The sequence below is a fragment of the Syngnathus leptorhynchus genome, chromosome 15 (genome assembly GCF_054491065.1).
Source record: "Syngnathus leptorhynchus isolate UIUO chromosome 15, UIUO_Slep, whole genome shotgun sequence".
Classification (NCBI taxonomy): domain Eukaryota; kingdom Metazoa; phylum Chordata; class Actinopteri; order Syngnathiformes; family Syngnathidae; genus Syngnathus; species Syngnathus leptorhynchus.
In genome coordinates, this window is record NC_141209.1 from 725,094 (window position 1) to 743,304 (window position 18,211).

Genomic DNA, 18,211 nt, shown 5'->3' on the forward strand with positions numbered 1-18,211 from the left:
TACTCAATGAAATTTACCAGAAACAACTTTGTTCTCGTGTCAATGTAAAGCTGATCAGGTTGGTTTTTTTCCCCGTACTTTGTATGAATTGTCACACTTTTGCTCTCAACGACCATCTGAATTACCCTGTGGTGAACTGTCAATCTTTTTGTGTATATCTGAGATTATTATTTATTGTTGACAAATGACAAAAACAGTGACTAGGGTGTGACCTGAACATTTTCTTTCCATGTAATTGCCTGGAGAACAATTCAATTATTTTGTAATTATTAAAATGGAGGAAACAATATGAGATCTTTTTATTACGTGGCCAACATTAGGGGTTTTTTTTGTGTTGTAACAGTATTTGTTAATGAATTGCTTATGAAGAAAAAATAAATAAAAGGCACACAGCTCTGTTTCAGATTGGTCATGTCTACAAATGCACAATCCCGACACAATAAAGGCCATTCCAACACCAGTTAGTGACTATAAATTGTCCTTGTTTATAACGTGGATAAATGTATTGTTTTATTACAGAGCTTGATACATTCCAGATTTTTTTACATTTTATCTTTGGCCTCCAGAACTGGAGATACAGTCTGATATAGTAAACAAAATATAAACCAAGATATAAATGAATGAAGTCAAGTCAGGAACTTGTTTTTTTTTTTTTTTAGAACTAAATATCCAATTTTATTTGTAAAGAGAAGAATAACGCGTTGACTAGTGTGTGTGTGCGTGGGGTCCTTGTTCAAGGTCATGGTGCCGCAACAAACAAAACCCAGGTTTAGCAGTATTTTAGCGCCATCGTGTGGCTTTTCTAAGTACTGATGCAATGACCAACAACATCATTTTGAACTGAAATACCTCTGCAAATATTTGACAAAGGGTACAAAACAATTGTGCAGCGGTCACAGTCCTAATATGTAGCCTATAACCACTACTGTTACACCAAACTTTATTAAAAGCGAACTATGAATATGTTTTGAAAACATAAAAGCTATGCCGGTTGTATAAATAAAGACATACATAGATACATAAATAAATTATTTTAAAAAAATCAATTAAAATGTGACTTTCTAAACAAAGTTAAATAGGAGATGACGTGCAGAGGGAGGACTGGGGGATCATGGGAAATGGAGTTCTTTCTGTCAATGGGAGGAGGGAGAGTGCGTGCGCGCGTACGTGCGCGCGTGTTTGTTTGCGTGAGTGTTGTGTCGGTCGATCTTAGTGAATCGTGAGGGACTGCTTTAGAGCTGGGACTTTTCTTCCAAGCAAACAAGGATTTTTTTTTCTTTTCTCACGACCAAACCTTTCGTCCGGACCAGACGACTTTTGGAAAACGGTCGAAAATGTGAGCAAGAACCCAGGAAGAGAGTGAGCGCGTGCCCGTTAAAAATTGAGCGCGGGAGGGATTCTCCTTGTCCCTTCATAACACTTGTGGCATCATCGAGGAGGAACTTTGACACCGAAGCTCTTTCTTGCGTGGGCTGAAGTGAAGCGGCATTTTGGAGAGAGAGGAGAGGAGAGGAGAGGAAAATCCCAAGCATTTGCAGACCTTCAAAAAAGGGGGAAGGGGAGCCAAAGAAAACGCCCTGCTGCTCGGCCACTGCTTGCTGCCGCTGTTATCTCCCAATTCAAACTTAAGCGTCGACTTTGAACATGCATCTCCCACCCAACGGGAGATGAGATGGAATGTGGAACGTTATCTCTGGCCCTTGAAAGTCGAACGTCGCTCTCGTTGGGCAAGTTGAGGACTATTTCCCCCTCGTCGGTGCACTCTTTTCCCGTCGGAGACGATCTGGGTGGGCTGGGAGCCCCGAGGCTGCCCCGCTAGGCCCGAACAAGCGACTTTCCCATGTAAAGCCAAGCGATCGGGGAGCAAAACAAGTCGCAGACATGTCTCAAGGCGCCGAGAAGAGGATGGAAAGCCGCTTGAAGAAGTTGCAGGACCTGATGAGAAACCCGAGGTCTGCGTTGAACCTGGAAAGTTTGCTGGTAAGTCAAGTGGAACAACAAACACATCGTGTGCATTATTGAGGAATGTCGTGCGTGGTGGCTGCTCCTTGAAAGAAAGGCGAGAAAACTTGTGCTTTTGGGATGTCATGTGGCTTCATGTATTTCTTCTTCTTCTTCTTCTGCATTGTCCTTTGTTATTAGGGAGGCTGCTGCTGCTGCTGCTGCCTGCTGCTGCCTGCCTCCCTCCCTCACTTTGTCCCTACGTACAGTACAACAACATTTTCCAGTCCGTCCTGTAATCAGATCTCTCGCCATTACAACGTATTCGATAGAAACGGCAACAGAAGGGGTTGGAAAGGCCCGCCCGCTTAAGAGTTAAAACTTTGAGGGGGGGTCTGTGGTGTCTACAGATTAGGATTAATTTGTGGAGAATGTTCCATCTATGGGGACTAATCTGTCACTGCTGTTGTCCTCCTGCTTGCATTTCAAATGGTGTTTCTGGACAGAATGCTGGTCCTAGTCCAGATGCATTGCATTTGAAACGTAACATTGATGGTTGTAGCCTGATCACAACAAGCATCCTTGGATGACTTGCACCACACAGGACAGGCTCAGTCACTTTCAAAAATGTGCACTGAAGGCACTTGCAGGAGATTGAATTGTATTAAATCGGAGAATTTGTTGATTCAAGTGGAGACTGGGTGGTATAGTGCTATATGGAATCATCTTTTATTGGAGAGATGCACTGGCAGCACCTGCTCACGGATCTGACACACAAACAAGAAATAAATGTGTCTTTGGGATGTCTTGACGTCTGCCAAGGTATGTGAGGTCTCGCTTGACCTCATGCAGGCTGGTGGTTTAAACCACACAAATTGGCTGCAACTTTTGAGTCATATTTCACCCCCCCCCCCCTAATATATGTGACTTCATTTTGAGGTTCCACTTTACAGCAATTACTGGATTAGTGGTGCTTCCTCAAAAGATGAATGTTGTATCTTCAAATCGTCCTTGGTGACTCGCAAGATAACTCAATGGAAGACAGTCGAGCCGTTTTAAGTGACCTTGCAGCTCCTTAAGTGGATCTGCTGCAAGACAAACACAATGTCTTAAGAAGCACCACTTTGCCCCTTTTAATAGGCCTCATCTTGCACGGGGCCCTTTTTTATTTTAATTCAGGCAAAGTGAGGCAATCTTTACTGCAACACTAAAAAAAAACAAGGGATTCTCACCTCCTACTAGATTCTTCCTCAAAGGAACAGAAAGAAAACAAAATCCCATATTACAAAAACGTCCAGTCAGAGCGACGACCTTTCTACCGTTCCGAAGGAAATGACCTCATTGGGTAAATGACATTTGTTTGTCGTCGTTGTTGTTTTTATTTGATTGTTTTATAAGCTTTTGTCATTTTGGCCACACCAACGTGAATGTCTTGTTGTATTGCAGCATTTCCTCTTCACTGTTGCTCCGCCACTTTGCACACCCCATAAAGAACAATTTGAACGTTTAAAGAGGAGTGGATGGTCTCACCTCACCCTGACACCTCACCCTGACACTCAAAGCAAAGCAAAGCATGGGCTTTGTCTCGGGAGTGTAGTCGAGTTGTTGTTAGACGAGCAACAACGGCCAGCACACCGTGGTATCAGCGTGCTCGCTGGCTGGCTCGCTGGGAAGAAACACTTCCTTATAAGGCACTCGGGATGGTGGCCCAGGTCAATCTCTTTTTTTTTTTTTTCTTCTCCCTTTTTGCAAAACAAGCCAGTCTCTCTACTCAGTACCTCCTCTGGGGAGATGACTGGTTAGGCCTCTTTTTTTGGTTTGTTGCTCCACTTCAGTGAAGAAGACCCAGTTGGGTCTGTCAGACGTCCAAATGTCAGTTGTATGGCTTGCGTGATAACATTTTCTTTATTTTGCGTCAACGTTATTGATGACTGAGATGCAGCATTCAACGTAGGGCATAGCATTAAAGATTGTTGGAAACCTTTCTTGAATTTGGAAGTGCACTCATAAAAGCGCTCAGTCATTTGAATGTAGCTGCGCTTTTTGTTGTTGTTCTTGGATTTGCAAATGACTTATCTTGTGGATGTGTTCAAGAGTTTTCCAGCTTGGTGTATTTTTAGTTGGATGAGGGTGTGCGTGCGTGCGTGCGTGAGCAGAGAACAGGAGGCTCCCACACATAACACTCGCTCTCCATCTCGCTTCAGCTCGGTCAGCCTTCTGTTGAGACACAACCTCCCACGCGCACGTCTTTTTTTCTTCCACCCACACGCACACAGTACGTGTATGTTCTATCCACCGTTATGAATGCACACTTTGCATTCAGTGCAACAGCAGCAACAACACAATTGTACATATATTTATTTTCACGTCTCCCTTTCTTCCAAAGCCAAACAAAAGATTGGGTCAGTAAACAGTAGTGATGAAATAATACTGGCGGGGTCTCTGTTGTGTTGCCATGGCAGGGCAGGGCAGGGCAGGGCAGGGCAGAAGGCTACATTGCTATGGCAAAGAAATCAAAATATAATGACAGCCATATAGGTCAACCTTGGGCGATATGGACCAAAAGGGACATCCCGCTATTTTTAGGCCCGATAGCGATGATACGATACGTATATTTGTATTTGAAACAAAACGTTTTGTTTCAACACGACACGGCGCGTTCCGCTTCCTGCTCAACAAAGCTCAGCTGTGCAAATAACAGAAATACTAAAGTATTTCAACATTTAATAAATCATACACATTTTAAAATGAAAGCTGTGCAAATGACAAATGTAAAGTAAAACAGGTTTACTTTGTTTACAGGAAAACATGGGCCTACAGCTAGTCAATGACAACTGGTTGAAATAAAGAGTTGAGCAAAAATGTAAACAAAACAGACTGACCCTGGCTGCCTACAGCTTTTTCAAACCAAAACAGACAGAATTATGACGCAATACTTTGTTGTCACAAGATAGGATTCGAAAAGTCCCTCCCCGCTGGAGCCATTCAACTTTGCACTGTGGGCACTGGGCGCCTCATCCTTGCTATATTTTTCTTGCGCATTCCTCAGTTGACTGGACTATATTAACAAATAAATAAACCCTTGGTGCCAAAAATGCACAGGGCACCGGAGCATGGGACATTCAAATCCGTTGCCGCTACCGTCCGTCCCTGCGGGCACATTACTGTGCTATCTGAGCTGGCACGATGGATGGATGGATGGATGGATTCTTGCTGCTGTTGTCTGTAGGCCATGCCAAGCCCATCCCAGCCCAGCCAAACATGTGGAATTCAATCAAAACAAGGACATTCATAGTTCATACTATTGTTTTTGCTCCACGATGAGACAGAATGCACACGGTGCAAGCTTGCCGCTTCTCTGAAACGCTCAACATCAAACATCACTCGAGTTCATATATTGAACTGCCAAAAGCGGCGCTTGATATTGCCAAAAGGACTTTGTGGTATAAAATGGAGCGCTAAACACTTTTGCTGTAGTTGCCAAGCAACCATCCAGAATTCACAGTTTGGTAGAGATCCGCATATGAGTCAAATAGTAAAGGCATTTTTTGACCAGACATTATCTTTGGCACATCAAAAGTGCAAATTGCCACCAATGGCAGGAAATTCAAGCAACTGAATTTTATTGTAGTGGAATGCTTTATACCAGGATGTGTTCAAATACGATAAATGTGACATCTCACGACAACCTTTAAATAGAACGTCTTATCTCTTGCGATGTCATGGTGGCTCTCTGTATTTCCTAATGGGACCCACCACAGAAGCAACTGTGCATGCAACTGTGCATGCAACTGTGCAACCCGCCTGCTAGTATGCAATACTTTTTGGGGATTTCAAACATCTCTGCGGCCACACAGGAAATGAGTTGCACAGAGGGACACAAAGTCTTTATGTCATAGTGAAATTATCTGAGCAACACGGGGGGAGGAGGAGGGGTGGATCATTTCCTGGATTGCTTTTTGGGAGATCCGAGTGCATGTATTTGGATGTGCGCAGCCCTTCTCCTCATGTGCCCTTCCCCGGCCGGCCCCCTGCTCGTGTATTTTTTTTCCCCTTAAATAGTAGCTTTGTGTGAGGGTAGTCCTTTCATGGGGAAGCGCTGTCGTCGAGCTGCTGAATCAAGAGCTGGTGGCAAACGTTTCAAATAGCGAGAGGGGACACTGCAAATATTTCTTTACTAAGCATAAAATACGCAGCAGACACTTATTCCAATGCCGTCGAACATTGATTATTTGTGCTCTTCTGTATCTTGTCATTTCTATTTGAGTAGATGTTGCAAGCATCTAATACGTGACCTGTTTTCTTTCTCTTTGCCCCCCTCCCAGGACTCCTTAAATGCTGTGGTCTTAGATCTGGACTACCCTGCACTTCGCAAGAATAAAAACATTGAAACCTTCTTAAACAGATGCAAGTATCAGAGAAGTGCTTTGATTTTGGAAACAATTTCACATTTCTGATATATTGATCTTTGTTTTTCTTTCTCAGATGAGAATGTCATAAGACAAGTTCGAGATCTCCAAATGAAGTCGGACGACTTTGATCGAGTGAAAGTGATTGGCCGAGGAGCTTTTGGTGAGGTTCAGCTGGTGAGTAGGCCCCAGGTTGAATTTGAATGGCCCCATTTGGCAAAGCAAATGTCCAAACTCTGCATCCCGCCCGCCGTCATTCAGGTGAGGCACAAAGCCTCTCAGAAAGTCTACGCTATGAAGCTTCTAAGCAAGTTTGAGATGATCAAACGCTCAGACTCTGCCTTCTTCTGGGAAGAAAGGGACATCATGGCCTTTGCCAACAGTCCATGGGTGGTGCAGGTAGGACATTTAGGCCAACCGTGAAGCCGGCATGTATTTTGACAGGCATTTTTTCTTTGTGTAATGATGTATAAAGGAGCTTGTCCTGTTTGTTTGATCAGTTGTGCTGTGCCTTCCAAGATGAGCACTACCTCTACATGGTGATGGAGTATATGCCAGGAGGTGACCTAGTCAACCTCACCAGTACCTACGACGTGCCAGAGAAATGGGCCAAGTTTTACACGGCAGAGGTGGTGATGGCCCTGGATGCCATTCACTCCATGGGCTTCATCCACCGCGACGTCAAGCCAGACAACATGTTGCTTGACAGACTAGGACACCTGAAACTGGCTGACTTTGGCACATGCATGAAGATGGACTCTGTGAGTTTTGCCCTCGGCAAAGACGCATTCTTTTTGAAGTCCTCCGCAGTAAGATACCTAACAAGCATCCCGTGTGAGCAGTTTGAATGCGCACTTGTTTATTTCTCGGCAATTATGATGAGATGATGACTTTTATCACAGACTGTGTTGAATATTTCCATTTTGGCTTGCGTCCCAGACCGGTATGGTGCATTGTGACACAGCCGTCGGAACTCCTGACTACATCTCACCTGAAGTGCTGAAATCCCAGGGAGGCGACGGCTGTTATGGCAGAGAGTGCGACTGGTGGTCTGTTGGGGTGTTCATCTTTGAAATGCTTGTTGGTCAGGGTTTTTTTTTTTTTCTTGTTCCCCTTTCAGCATGTTTTCCTCCAACAAGTAAGTCACTAGTTTATGAAATTGTTTCAGGTGACACGCCATTCTATGCTGACTCCCTGGTGGGAACCTACAGTAAGATCATGGACCATAAAAACTCCCTCAACTTCCCTGATGAGGTGGAGATCTCCAAAGATGCAAAGAATATAATCTGTGCCTTCTTGACCGACAGGTACGGAAATCAATCAATAATCTTCTCTTTTGCTTCGATCCATCTTTTGAGGTCAATTCTTAATGTCTGAGCCAGAAAAGCTTTATCTGCTGTTGAAGATGATGTCAACCCCAAAAATGTCAAATGTGTTACCAAAATGATTTTTCTTCTGTGTCAATACATCAGAATGGGATTAGTTGACGAAGGTAATCAGGGTGCGGTCTCTGTCTCTCTCTCTCTCTTTTTTTTTTTTTAATCAGGGAGGTTCGATTGGGACAGAACGGCGTGGAGGAGATCAAGCGACACCCATTCTTCAGGAACGACCAGTGGACCTTTGACACCATCAGAGAAAGTTAGCGTCTCTACCGATAAACATGAACGTCCAAGTTGATTATTTATGACCCTTTTTTTTTTTTTTTCTTCTCAGCTGTCGCACCCGTGGTCCCAGAGCTGAGTAGTGACATCGACACCAGTAACTTTGATGAGATTGAGGATGACAAAGGCGATGTGGAGACTTTCCCCACACCCAAAGCTTTTGTTGGAAATCAGCTCCCCTTTGTGGGATTCACCTACTTCAAAGAAGACCAGTAAGAGATGAGATGAGATGAGATGAGATGATGCTGTTGTTTGGGAGCAGTCATTCCGACTTGTATGTTTTGCTTCATTATTTAGGCTACTAAGCGCTCCCAACAACTCTTCGTCTGTGAATGATAATTCCAAGGGAGAGGTAAGTCAATTCAGCCCAGACGTGAGTGGTTTTCTTCTTCAGGCTGATCCCCCTTAATTAAGCACATGAAGAAAACCTTACTTGTACATAAATATTGGAGATATTTTCCATGAACAAGGTTGATTTTTGAATGTAATGTCTCCCATTCTTTTCAGTCAATAGCATTACAGAAGAAGCTTGGCCATTTGGAAGTGCAGCTGAATAATGAGAAACAAGCCAAAGATGATCTGGAGCACAAATTCAGGTACAATGCGCTGAAGCTCATTAAAAGCTGGATCGTTGATGTTTCTTCTAATGATTTCTCTGTAACTCCTCAGAGCTGCCACAAGTCGTCTGGATAAAGTTTCCAAAGAACTCGAAGATGAGGTAGAACAATAACTGCCTGTAAATCTCTGCTTCACAGGCACATTTTACTCAAATAGTTTGTGTTGCAAGATATTGATGGTGCCAGTTTTTTTTTTTTCTTTCTCCAGCATAGTTAGGTTTTACGCTCTTAAATTTTGATGGCTTTTGGTACTTATGTTTCAGTTGAACCACATAAAATGTCCGACTTGTGTTGAAGACCCAATCTAAGTCGTGATAAACTGATGACAGGACTGTAAAAGCTTTGACAAGGTATGAAATGACTGAATTCAGGTGAGCGGCAGGAAGAATTTGGAGTCAAGTCTGAGGCAGCTGGAAAGGGAGAAGGCCCTTCTACAGCACAAGAGCCTGGAGAGCCACCGCAAGGCTGAGAGCGAAGCTGACAGGAAACGCTGTCTGGAAAATGAAGGTGATTGATGATGACACAAATTCAGCTCATTGGCATTACAGTTTTTGTTCAATCCATTGAATGCATATGTCAAAAGCAACACAATAGTCCAATTCAAAAAAGAATATTGTTTTTGAGTTGATGGAATATTCTCAATACCCTTTTTGGTTGTACCTTATTTTACAGTTAACAACCTACGTGATCAGCTGGACGACTTAAAAAGAAGGAATCAGAATTCGCACATTTCCAATGAGAAGAACATTCATCTGCAGAAACAGGTCGGTCGTTTGCTTTTACGACGCGCTTTGTATTCATCGATCTTTTCCTTGTCAGCTCCAGTTGAAGAAATTCGCTTTTGAAGTCGCCTGACCCAAAATGTGGTCGTTTTGTAAAGCTCACAATCATTCTCTCTCAGTTGGAAGAAGCCAACATCTTGCTACGGGCCGAATCCGAGTCGGCGACCAGGCTCCGTAAAAACCAAACGGAGAACAGCAAACAGCTGCAGCAGCTGGAGGTGAACACGCGAGAGCTGCAGGACAAATGCTGTCTGCTGGAGCGCAGTAAGCTCAGCTTGGAGAAGGAATGCATCAGTCTGCAGGCCGCCCTGGAAGCAGAGCGAAGGGAGCACAGCCAAGGCTCGGAGACCATCACTGACTTGATGGGTGCGGAAGACAATTTCACCTGTGTGTGTGTGTGTGTGTGTGTGTGTGTGCGTGTTGGCTGAAATCTCAACCGGCCTTATCTGCGGCGCAGGGCGGGTCTCCGGCCTCGAGGAGGAGCTACAGCAGCAGAAACGAGCTCTCTCCAAAAGGGAGACTGAGAAGAGGCATCTTCAAGAGAAGCTCACTGACTTGCAAAAGGTTCACGTCGATTCACTTGCGTACTTGTGGCCTGTGTCATTTTGACATCCCGACGTTTTTGCTCGTACACAGGAGAAGAGCAACAAAGAGATCGATTTGACCTACAAGCTCAAGGTCTTGCAGCAGGAGCTGGAGCAGGAGCAGAGCTCGCATAAAGCCACCAGGGCTCTGCTGGCAGACAAGAACAAGATAAAAGTCACCATCGAGGGTGCAAAATCCGAGTCCACCAAGGGTAAGATTCACTGAGCGTTCTAAAATGTAAGAGGAAGTTTCCAAAACAAGCATTAAGCATGTCCGTGACACAATCCAGAGATGGAGCAAAAGCTGGCAGAGGAACGAGCAGCCAAACTGCGGCTGGAGAACAGGATACTCGAACAGGAAAAGCATAGCAGTATGATGGACTGTGACTATAAACAAGCTCTCCAGAAGCTAGATGAGCTGCGCAGACACAAAGACCACCTCACCGAGGAAGTGAGTGACCGACCGTACTGCTCGGATGTTAATTATGGGCTGGATGGAAATTAACGTCTGATGTCCACCCCTACAGGTGAAGAATCTAACGCTGAAGATTGAGCAGGAAACCCAGAAACGTAACCTGACTCAAAATGACCTCAAGGCCCAGAACCAACAACTCAACTCCCTGCGAACATCCGAAAAGCAGCTCAAGCAAGAAACAAATCACCTACTGGACATTAAACGCAGCTTGGAAAAACAGAACCAGGAGCTGCGCAAGTCAGTCCATTTTTATTTTTTATTTTTGACTGATGCACATTTTTGTCCTTTGACAGGTAGAGAGGATACATCATATCACTCTTTTGTTTACAGAGAAAGACAAGACACAGACGGGCAAATGAAGGAACTACAAGACCAGTTAGAAGCTGAACAGTATTTTTCTGTGAGTTTATAAAAACCATATGAGGGCAATGCGTTGTATTTAGTACAGCAGTCATGTATTCGTCCTTGCGTTTTGTTTTCCAGACTTTGTACAAGACCCAAGTTCGTGAACTAAAAGAAGAATGTGATGAGAGGAACAAACTCTTGAAAGAAGTGCAGCAGTCTCTTCAGGAAGTACAGGAAGAGAGGTGTTGAAACTTTTCAAAAACTTTCTTTTTCTGTAAGCCTGACAAGCAAAACGGCAAATATCTCCGGCATCCAGACTTTTTCTGCAGCCTGAACTTTTTGACAATCTATTGCTAACAGCAGCCTCTAGTGGTAGAGCAGTAGGGATGAGTGTACTGATTGGCGTTCGAGGAAGTGATTATTCGTGGCTGGATAAATGTTAAGAAGAAAAAGTATTTCTATGGTACGTTTGCGGCTGGCTGATGCTTAGTCTTTCAATTTCAGAGATTCTCTGGCCGCCCAGCTGGAAATCACACTGACTAAGGCCGACTCGGAGCAGCTGGCTCGCTCCATCGCTGAGGAGCAATACTCTGATCTGGAGAAGGAAAAAATCATGAAGGAGCTGGAGCTGAAAGAGATGATGGCCCGCCATCGTCAGGAGTTGTCGGAGAAGGACACGGCCATCAATTCGGTAAACGACGTGACTTGGTTTTGTCTATCACTTAGTATATAACAAACCATGTGGATGGATGTCACAGTTGGAAGAAGCCAATAGGACCCTGACCAGTGATGTCGCCAACCTGGCCAATGAAAAGGAAGAGCTCAACAACAAAATGAAGGAGGTCCTAGAAGGTATCAAAACGTTTACCTTGCGATCCTGCCAAAACAAGTTGTCATTGTTTTTTATTTTAAATCTAGAAACGGAGAAGTCGAACGATCGGGAGCAGCAGATCAATCAGATGAAGCACACCTTTGAGAAGCAGCTGCAGTCTGAGCGGACACTCAAAACCCAGGTTTGGGATGGAAACAGCTGTGCAAAGCTGTGTTTGCTTGTTACATTCCAGGAGTTAGATTGAAGAAAAAACAAAATGTCCATTCACAGGCCGTCAACAAGCTGGCAGAGATCATGAACAGGAAGGAGGTGCGTGGTGGAAGTAGTCGCCGTGGCAATGACACAGACGTGCGCCGAAAGGAGAAAGAGAACCGAAAGCTGCAGTTGGAGCTGAGGTCGGAGAAGGAAAAACTCAACAGCACCATCATCAAATACCAGCGAGAGATCAACGAAATGCAGGCGGTGAGTCCGACTCTGATTCAGAAGATCAGTACGAGTGAGTCTTCCGGCAGTAGATTTGATCGCTGCCGTTTCCTTTTGAATTGTAGCAATTGGCAGATGAAAGTCAGATGCGAATTGAGCTTCAGATGGCCCTGGACAGTAAAGACAGCGACATCGAGCAGCTGAGGAATCTCCTTCAGTCACTCAGCGTTCAGTCCATCGAGTCGGCGAGCGTCTGTAGCGGTCCGGACTTTGACGCCGACGACGCCTTGACGGGTAAAAGAAGAAGGCGTCCGTCCGTCCGTCCGTCCCTGTTGCCTCCCTCCTAAGATACATTTGACCAAATGGCATTCCAATCTTTTTGTGTTAGAAACGAGGCTTGAAGGGTGGCTATCCCTCCCTGTGCGCAACAACACCAAGAAGTTTGGATGGGAAAAAAAGGTATTGATATTCTTTGGGGGCTTTTTTTTTTTTTTTTGACCGTGTTCTCACGACTCGCTGTACTTGTAGTATGTCGTCGTGAGCAGCAAGAAGATTCTCTTCTACAAGAGCGAACAAGACAAAGAGCAGTCCATCCCTTATATGGTGCTTGATATAGAGTAAGTACGGCACGGCACGGCACGGCACGGCACGGCACGGCAGGGAGAAGAAACGCTTTGGCAAATACACCAGAAATGTATTTTACAGGTTTGATTTCTTTTCTTCACAGCAAACTCTTCCACGTAAGGCCCGTCACTCAAACGGACGTGTACCGAGCCGACGCCAAAGAAATTCCAAGAATATTCCAGGTTTGTAATTGTTTGGACCTCTATTTACGCTGTGCTGTAAAAATGAAAGAGGCACTTTCTTCTCTCCAGATTCTTTACGCCAATGAAGGGGAGAGCAAAAAGGAGCCCGAATTTCCCGTGGAACCGCTGCCAATCGGCGAAAAGTCCAGCTACATCTGTCACAAAGGCCACGAGTTCATTCCCACCCTGTACCATTTCCCCACCAACTGCGAGGCGTGCACCAAACCACTATGGAACATGTTCAAGCCGCCACCCGCTTTGGAATGTCGCCGCTGCCACATCAAGTGCCACAAGGATCATATGGACAAAAAGGAGGAGATCATAGCTCCTTGCAAAGGTAAACGCCATTTTTCAAGTGAGTGTATTCAAAATGAAATGAGCAAGCACCTTGTCGTTTCAGTCAACTATGACGTGTCTACGGCCAAGAACCTGCTGCTGCTGGCCATTTCTCAGGAGGAGCAGCAGAAGTGGGTGAGTCGCCTGGTAAAGAAGATTCCCAAGAAGCCTCCGCCCCCGGAGAGCCTTTCCCGCTCCTCACCGCGCGCTTCCATGAAAGTCCAGCCCAGTCAGTCCTTGAGGAGGCCCAGTCGACAGCTCCCCATCAGCAAGAGCAGGTAGTGAAATAGCACTCGCCACATCTGTGCTTTCAAATTGTTGCAGCAAACCTTTGTCAGAACCTTTTCTACCTACGTTTAGGACTCCCCCCCCCCCCACCCAGATCTATTGCGTGTGTCGTTTGCCTCATTACAAATGTTTCATTCACTAGATCAAATGGCTTCAAATTGATGCGAGAAGACTCCAGCAGTGGACTATGGTACAAGATGATTTCTCCAGTGTTTGACTTTGGCTCATGGTGTGGTGGTGGTGGTGGTGGTGGTGGTGGACAACATGCACGTTGCATGTGTCAGCTTGAAGTGCTTTCTGAGGCTCGCTTTTAAAACTTGTCAACGTTTCTGTCTCCCTCAGCTAACCGGGTGTATCTTGAAGACTTTATCGCCAAGCTCTGCTGGCCAATCAGCACACTGAACCGCCCATCAGCTCATCTTGGAAATGACTATAGGAGAATTCATTTCGCAGGCCTCCACTGAACACGGACGGATGGACGGACGGACGGACGGACGGGCGGGAGCATTGGACGCAGACTTTTTAGTGCGTCTCGGGGCATTTGTGGCAACGCTTCATTGAAGGAGCCTCATCTTCATTTGTGGACTGTGGCCAAAATCCTTTTTGGGTCGGTGGTTTGTGTGGGAAAAGGACACATCCCGTTGCTTGTCGCTGCAGCTCAGCAGCATTCCACCTTGCGCGTAGCTTTCAAGTGCGTTCGCTCGCTCCCTCGCTGGCTCACACAAACTTGAAGAAGTGACCAAAGTGCTGCTTATTGCCATCTCCTCTGTCCCACACCAAGAGCACTCACTCACTCACTCACTCACTCACTCACTCACTCACTCACTCACTGTTAGTTTGTTTACTGAAGGGAAGGGATGGCCTAACCCTGTCTGCTTTTCTGATCCAAGCTCAGCCAGCACCTGCTGCTGTTGTTTGAATGTAAAAACCAGAGACAAGACACAAGCATTGTATTCCTTGGATCCAAACTTACTTGACCCAAGCAAGCGCTTTGTTCACGACAAAGCCACAGAATGACCTTGCATGTCCGCTTCCTCACACACACACACACACACACACACACACACACACACACACACACACACACACACACACTGCCTGCCACACGTTTCAAACGTATGAAACGGAAGCAATTGTAACAAAATCCCGTCAACAAACGGAGCGGGCACTATTTGCATTGAGTTTTTCTTCCAAGGTAATTCCTGTGATATTTTTGTATTAAAAGTAACGTTGGAGTTTGAGCACATAGTTGGATGGCGTGTGGATGTGGCTTTTCGAGCAAGTGGAGCCACACGGAGTCTATTTGTGTGTGCGCCGTCTCCTTTAACCATCAAGCATGTTTTATACATGGAAATATACAGCGTATATATTTGACATACAGTCATACAGTGCACATATTTATACAACTGCGTCCACTTTATATTTAAGGGCTTCACATCCAGACTGCATGTTGGCTACCAAACAATTCTCTATAATAACCACTTCAACAATAAAGATGTGGATGTGCCGTCTGGCTCTTAGTTATCCTTTGTCTTTGCTCAAATTAACTCTTGAGTACGGTGGCTAACGACACTGATTGCTGCTGATTGGTTGTCTTTATTTTGAAAATGGCACCCACCAGCCAGCCACATTAGGTACACCTGAAAGAAAAAGACTCCTTTCACTTATTCATGTGACTACATACTACATGTACCAAATTGCACTGTATTTGAACAAGAACACTCCCAAAAATTAGACTAAATGAACATTGGCGAAAATTCCCTCTGGCAGGCAGGCAGGCAGGAAAAAAATAAGCAGTTATCTTTGTAAATGTTGAATTTCCCAATGTGGCGGTGAACAAGAAGCGTCGCGAAGCAAGACAGTAAAAGTTTAGGTTTATTTCAATGGAGTTTGGAAAAGAACTTAACACACATTAAAAACGGTCATTTATCCTGAGCTGGGAAGTCATGTTTGTCCTTTCCCACTACAAAACTATTTACAGCGTAATAAAACATCTTTTCTTTTTTTCTGCCCATTGGAATGTTCTTGAAAAATAATAACAAAGGGAGTTAAAAGCACATTGTACAGACAGATGTAACCCGTTGCCAGGCTAGATCTGGCGTTGTAACATTGCTCTCCAAAGTGCTTAGTCTGTTTTGATGGAGCTTCGGCTGGTTCTTCGGTAATGGAGCACGCTGAAAAGCACCCACAGGTTCAGCAAGGTCATGACCATGAAACGAACCAGAACTGCGCTCACAAACAGAGATCACATGAGCAATTGTTGTTGTTTTTTTTCATTTGACCAAGAGCCACCATATTCACCCTGCGTGTCTCCAGTTGTCGCGACGGTGGTGTAAATCCGAGCTGAAAAGAGATGCACGGTGACTTTTTTTGCCATCCAATATTCAATCAATCACGAGGTCGTTTTGTAAATGTCATTCAAAAGAAAAAATGTCCCTTACTTGCGCATGTGGAGGTGGCTAGCGCCCAGGTAAGGGCGCTCACCTGTCCAGAGTCCTTTGACCTCCACAGACACTGCAGTTGGGCAAACTTACTGGCTGCACTAATGAGCGTGCACAGGCTCTGAGAAAAGAAAGTAGTCATGAACAATAGACAATATCTCCGTCACAGTTGCAGTATTATTACCATTGCAAAATCGATGATCCATTTTTCCACGGTGAGGAGCCGCCAACCCACGACAAAGCTGAACGTGTGAGGTTAAGGCAAATGTTCCTCAATGTAAACAATTCCAAAATGTACTGCGGCAGAAAGATGGATGGATACGTGACGGCGTACACCAGGCTGTCCTGCAGCCGGCCACTGTAGAATAAAATCAGGAGCAGAAGAACCGCATCTGACCACACAAAACACACAATCATTTGGACAAATCAGAACAAAACCCACCAAGAAAATGTGGCCGGCCTCACCTTGCGCAATGAGAATTGGATATTCCAGGTATGTTGGAAATGGGTAGTCATAATACATCTGGTAGCTAATAAATACAATGTAGCTGTGAAGTAGATGACAAATCAAAGGATGCCACTTGATGAAAGAAGCAGGCAAAATGATAACAAATAGCCACAGCAAATGGATTTGTACAATGTCAACGTGCGTGCAATCGATGGCAAACAGCAAACGATTGTATGCACATGCAGTTTAGCTGTCAAGGTTGGGAATAGTCAACATTAACACCAGCTTCTATGCATCAGCCCCATTGTTAGCACAGAAAACGTTCAACAAACCCAGTTTACTGTCTATAAGAGTGAGATGAAGGAAAAGCCTGCAATGTTGCTGAACGCCGGGTGGCCTTTTGCACACTACTACGCACAAATACCAAATCATCCTTTTTGATGACCCAACTTCACTAAGTGTTTTTGGAGCAATACTATATATATGGTGTGTTTCCTGCGCTGTTCAAGTCTACTGTTTATTATGATATGATTTATTCACGCTGGGTCAGGTTGGCAGCAACTCGGAACTGTGTGCAATGTTAAGTGTGACAGCAGGCTCTTACTTCCCTTTGGTATGATAGGAAATGAATCGAGTAGGACTCACTCAAGTCCTCAAAATGTGCCATTAAGCAGGAAAATTAGTCCGTTTGCTTTTCACAAAACATTGACTCTACATACTGTAATCATGGCATGACTCCAATATTGTTGAAAGACCCTCCGAATAATTGCAGGCACACACAAATCAAATAGATGCCTTGTGTCAACATGATGTGCTATTAGAGGCAAAGCAAATGTTGTCTTGCAGCATTTGAAGGCACACTGGGTTACTGTCGGCGCTTCTCCGTTTTAGTCCAATATTTTGCAAGCAAATATTTACTGTGACTATGACTAAAACATTTGCGATAGATCTGAAACCTTGTCATTTAGTGCAGTCATTTATTGCCATTTTAAATCTTCATCACAAAACTGTGGGATTATGAGTTTGGGCTCCTCTTGACAATCTCACATTTGAAAAGAATGATGGTGGGTATGAATCTGAGTTTTGGCCTGCCAGTTTGCATGTTTCCCTGAGCTCCATAAATTGCTTGCCATGGAGTGTGAATGTGAGTGCAGATGTATGTCTGTCTGTCTATGAGCCCTGCGGTTGTCTGTCGACCAATCCAGGCAGGATTGAGGCCAAGGCCGCCCGCCCGCATCTGGCCCGGCCGCCCGCCCGCCCGCATCTGGCCGGCCCGCATCTCGCCCAGTCCTTATTGAGGATACTTACACATGTGCAGTTGCGTGCAACGTTAAGTCTTATTAAAAGCATTTTGCAAAACAAGCGGCGTTTCAAAATAAAAGCGAGCACCGAATTAGTTTAGACTCTGCACAAATATGCACAAAACATAATGCCATGCGAAAAACACACTTTTATTTTGACTCACTATCGTGACTTACCCGATAAGTTCGAGCACAAGACTTTTGAGGCTGATTCCAGTTGTGGATTTGGCTCGCAACAGTAAGAAGATCTGCGGGAACTTCAGCACCATGCACAGCAATAATGTAGAAAAATTGGCCAAGTGTAGCAAAATTTCAGATTGCATTTTGTTGAATGGTTGCAATTCCGAAATCTGACCTACATAAAGCATCAAGCAGAAAGTGCTAGGGATGCCACGGACCGGTAGATGCGCTTTCACTCTCTCGGAAAGCGTCATTTCCTTTACGTCATTTCAAAATAAAATATAGCAGGGTTTATTACAATAGCATTCTGACACAACTTGGGCGTAATACTTTTATTTTGAA

General features: G+C 44.7%; 2 protein-coding genes across 4 annotated transcripts; one reads left to right on the forward strand and one right to left on the reverse strand.

Moving 5' to 3' along the window:
* Nucleotides 1-1,119: 1,119 nt before the first annotated feature.
* Nucleotides 1,120-15,176, forward strand: rock2a (rho-associated, coiled-coil containing protein kinase 2a). 3 transcript variants are annotated; one of them, XM_085931733.1, is made up of 33 exons: nucleotides 1,120-1,980; nucleotides 6,267-6,348; nucleotides 6,427-6,527; nucleotides 6,612-6,749; nucleotides 6,851-7,111; nucleotides 7,290-7,434; nucleotides 7,519-7,657; nucleotides 7,897-7,988; nucleotides 8,064-8,223; nucleotides 8,309-8,363; nucleotides 8,519-8,607; nucleotides 8,681-8,729; nucleotides 9,000-9,135; nucleotides 9,301-9,392; nucleotides 9,530-9,776; nucleotides 9,868-9,974; nucleotides 10,047-10,206; nucleotides 10,285-10,445; nucleotides 10,522-10,706; nucleotides 10,800-10,869; nucleotides 10,953-11,056; nucleotides 11,319-11,505; nucleotides 11,573-11,666; nucleotides 11,733-11,827; nucleotides 11,917-12,108; nucleotides 12,195-12,363; nucleotides 12,458-12,528; nucleotides 12,598-12,686; nucleotides 12,797-12,875; nucleotides 12,945-13,212; nucleotides 13,276-13,489; nucleotides 13,642-13,689; nucleotides 13,842-15,176. In XM_085931733.1, the coding sequence occupies exons 1-33, from the start codon at nucleotides 1,882-1,884 to the stop codon at nucleotides 13,843-13,845; spliced, it is 4,182 nt and encodes a 1,393-aa protein (XP_085787859.1). In that variant the 5' UTR covers nucleotides 1,120-1,881; the 3' UTR covers nucleotides 13,846-15,176. The 3 variants fall into 3 exon arrangements, with proteins under 3 accessions (XP_085787859.1, XP_085787860.1, XP_085787861.1); XM_085931734.1 differs by lacking the exon at nucleotides 13,642-13,689; XM_085931735.1 differs by lacking the exons at nucleotides 1,120-1,980; nucleotides 6,267-6,348 and having other exon boundaries at nucleotides 6,870-7,111.
* slc66a3 (solute carrier family 66 member 3) lies at nucleotides 14,540-18,099 on the reverse strand. Its single transcript, XM_085931736.1, has 7 exons — nucleotides 17,867-18,099; nucleotides 16,406-16,488; nucleotides 16,263-16,332; nucleotides 16,125-16,182; nucleotides 15,941-16,061; nucleotides 15,801-15,842; nucleotides 14,540-15,725 (listed from the first exon to the last, which is right to left on the reverse strand). The coding sequence occupies exons 1-7, from the start codon at nucleotides 18,055-18,057 to the stop codon at nucleotides 15,625-15,627; spliced, it is 666 nt and encodes a 221-aa protein (XP_085787862.1). The 5' UTR covers nucleotides 18,058-18,099; the 3' UTR covers nucleotides 14,540-15,624.
* Between the last annotated feature and the right edge of the window lie 112 nt (nucleotides 18,100-18,211).

Bases quoted from the DNA above. Each gene is read 5' to 3' on its own strand.
- rock2a (XM_085931733.1), top strand. From the start codon at position 1,882: ATGTCTCAAGGCGCCGAGAAGAGGATGGAAAGCCGCTTGAAGAAGTTG. The intron at 1,981-6,266 runs GTAAGTCAAGTG...CCCCCCTCCCAG, and splicing joins TGAACCTGGAAAGTTTGCTG to GACTCCTTAAATGCTGTGGT. The intron at 12,876-12,944 runs GTTTGTAATTGT...TCTTCTCTCCAG, and splicing joins AAATTCCAAGAATATTCCAG to ATTCTTTACGCCAATGAAGG.
- slc66a3 (XM_085931736.1), bottom strand. From the start codon at position 18,057: ATGCTTTATGTAGGTCAGATTTCGGAATTGCAACCATTCAACAAAATG. The intron at 16,183-16,262 runs GTATCCATCCAT...TCACACGTTCAG, and splicing joins AGCCTGGTGTACGCCGTCAC to CTTTGTCGTGGGTTGGCGGC. The intron at 15,843-15,940 runs GTAAGGGACATT...ATCTCTTTTCAG, and splicing joins AGCCACCTCCACATGCGCAA to CTCGGATTTACACCACCGTC.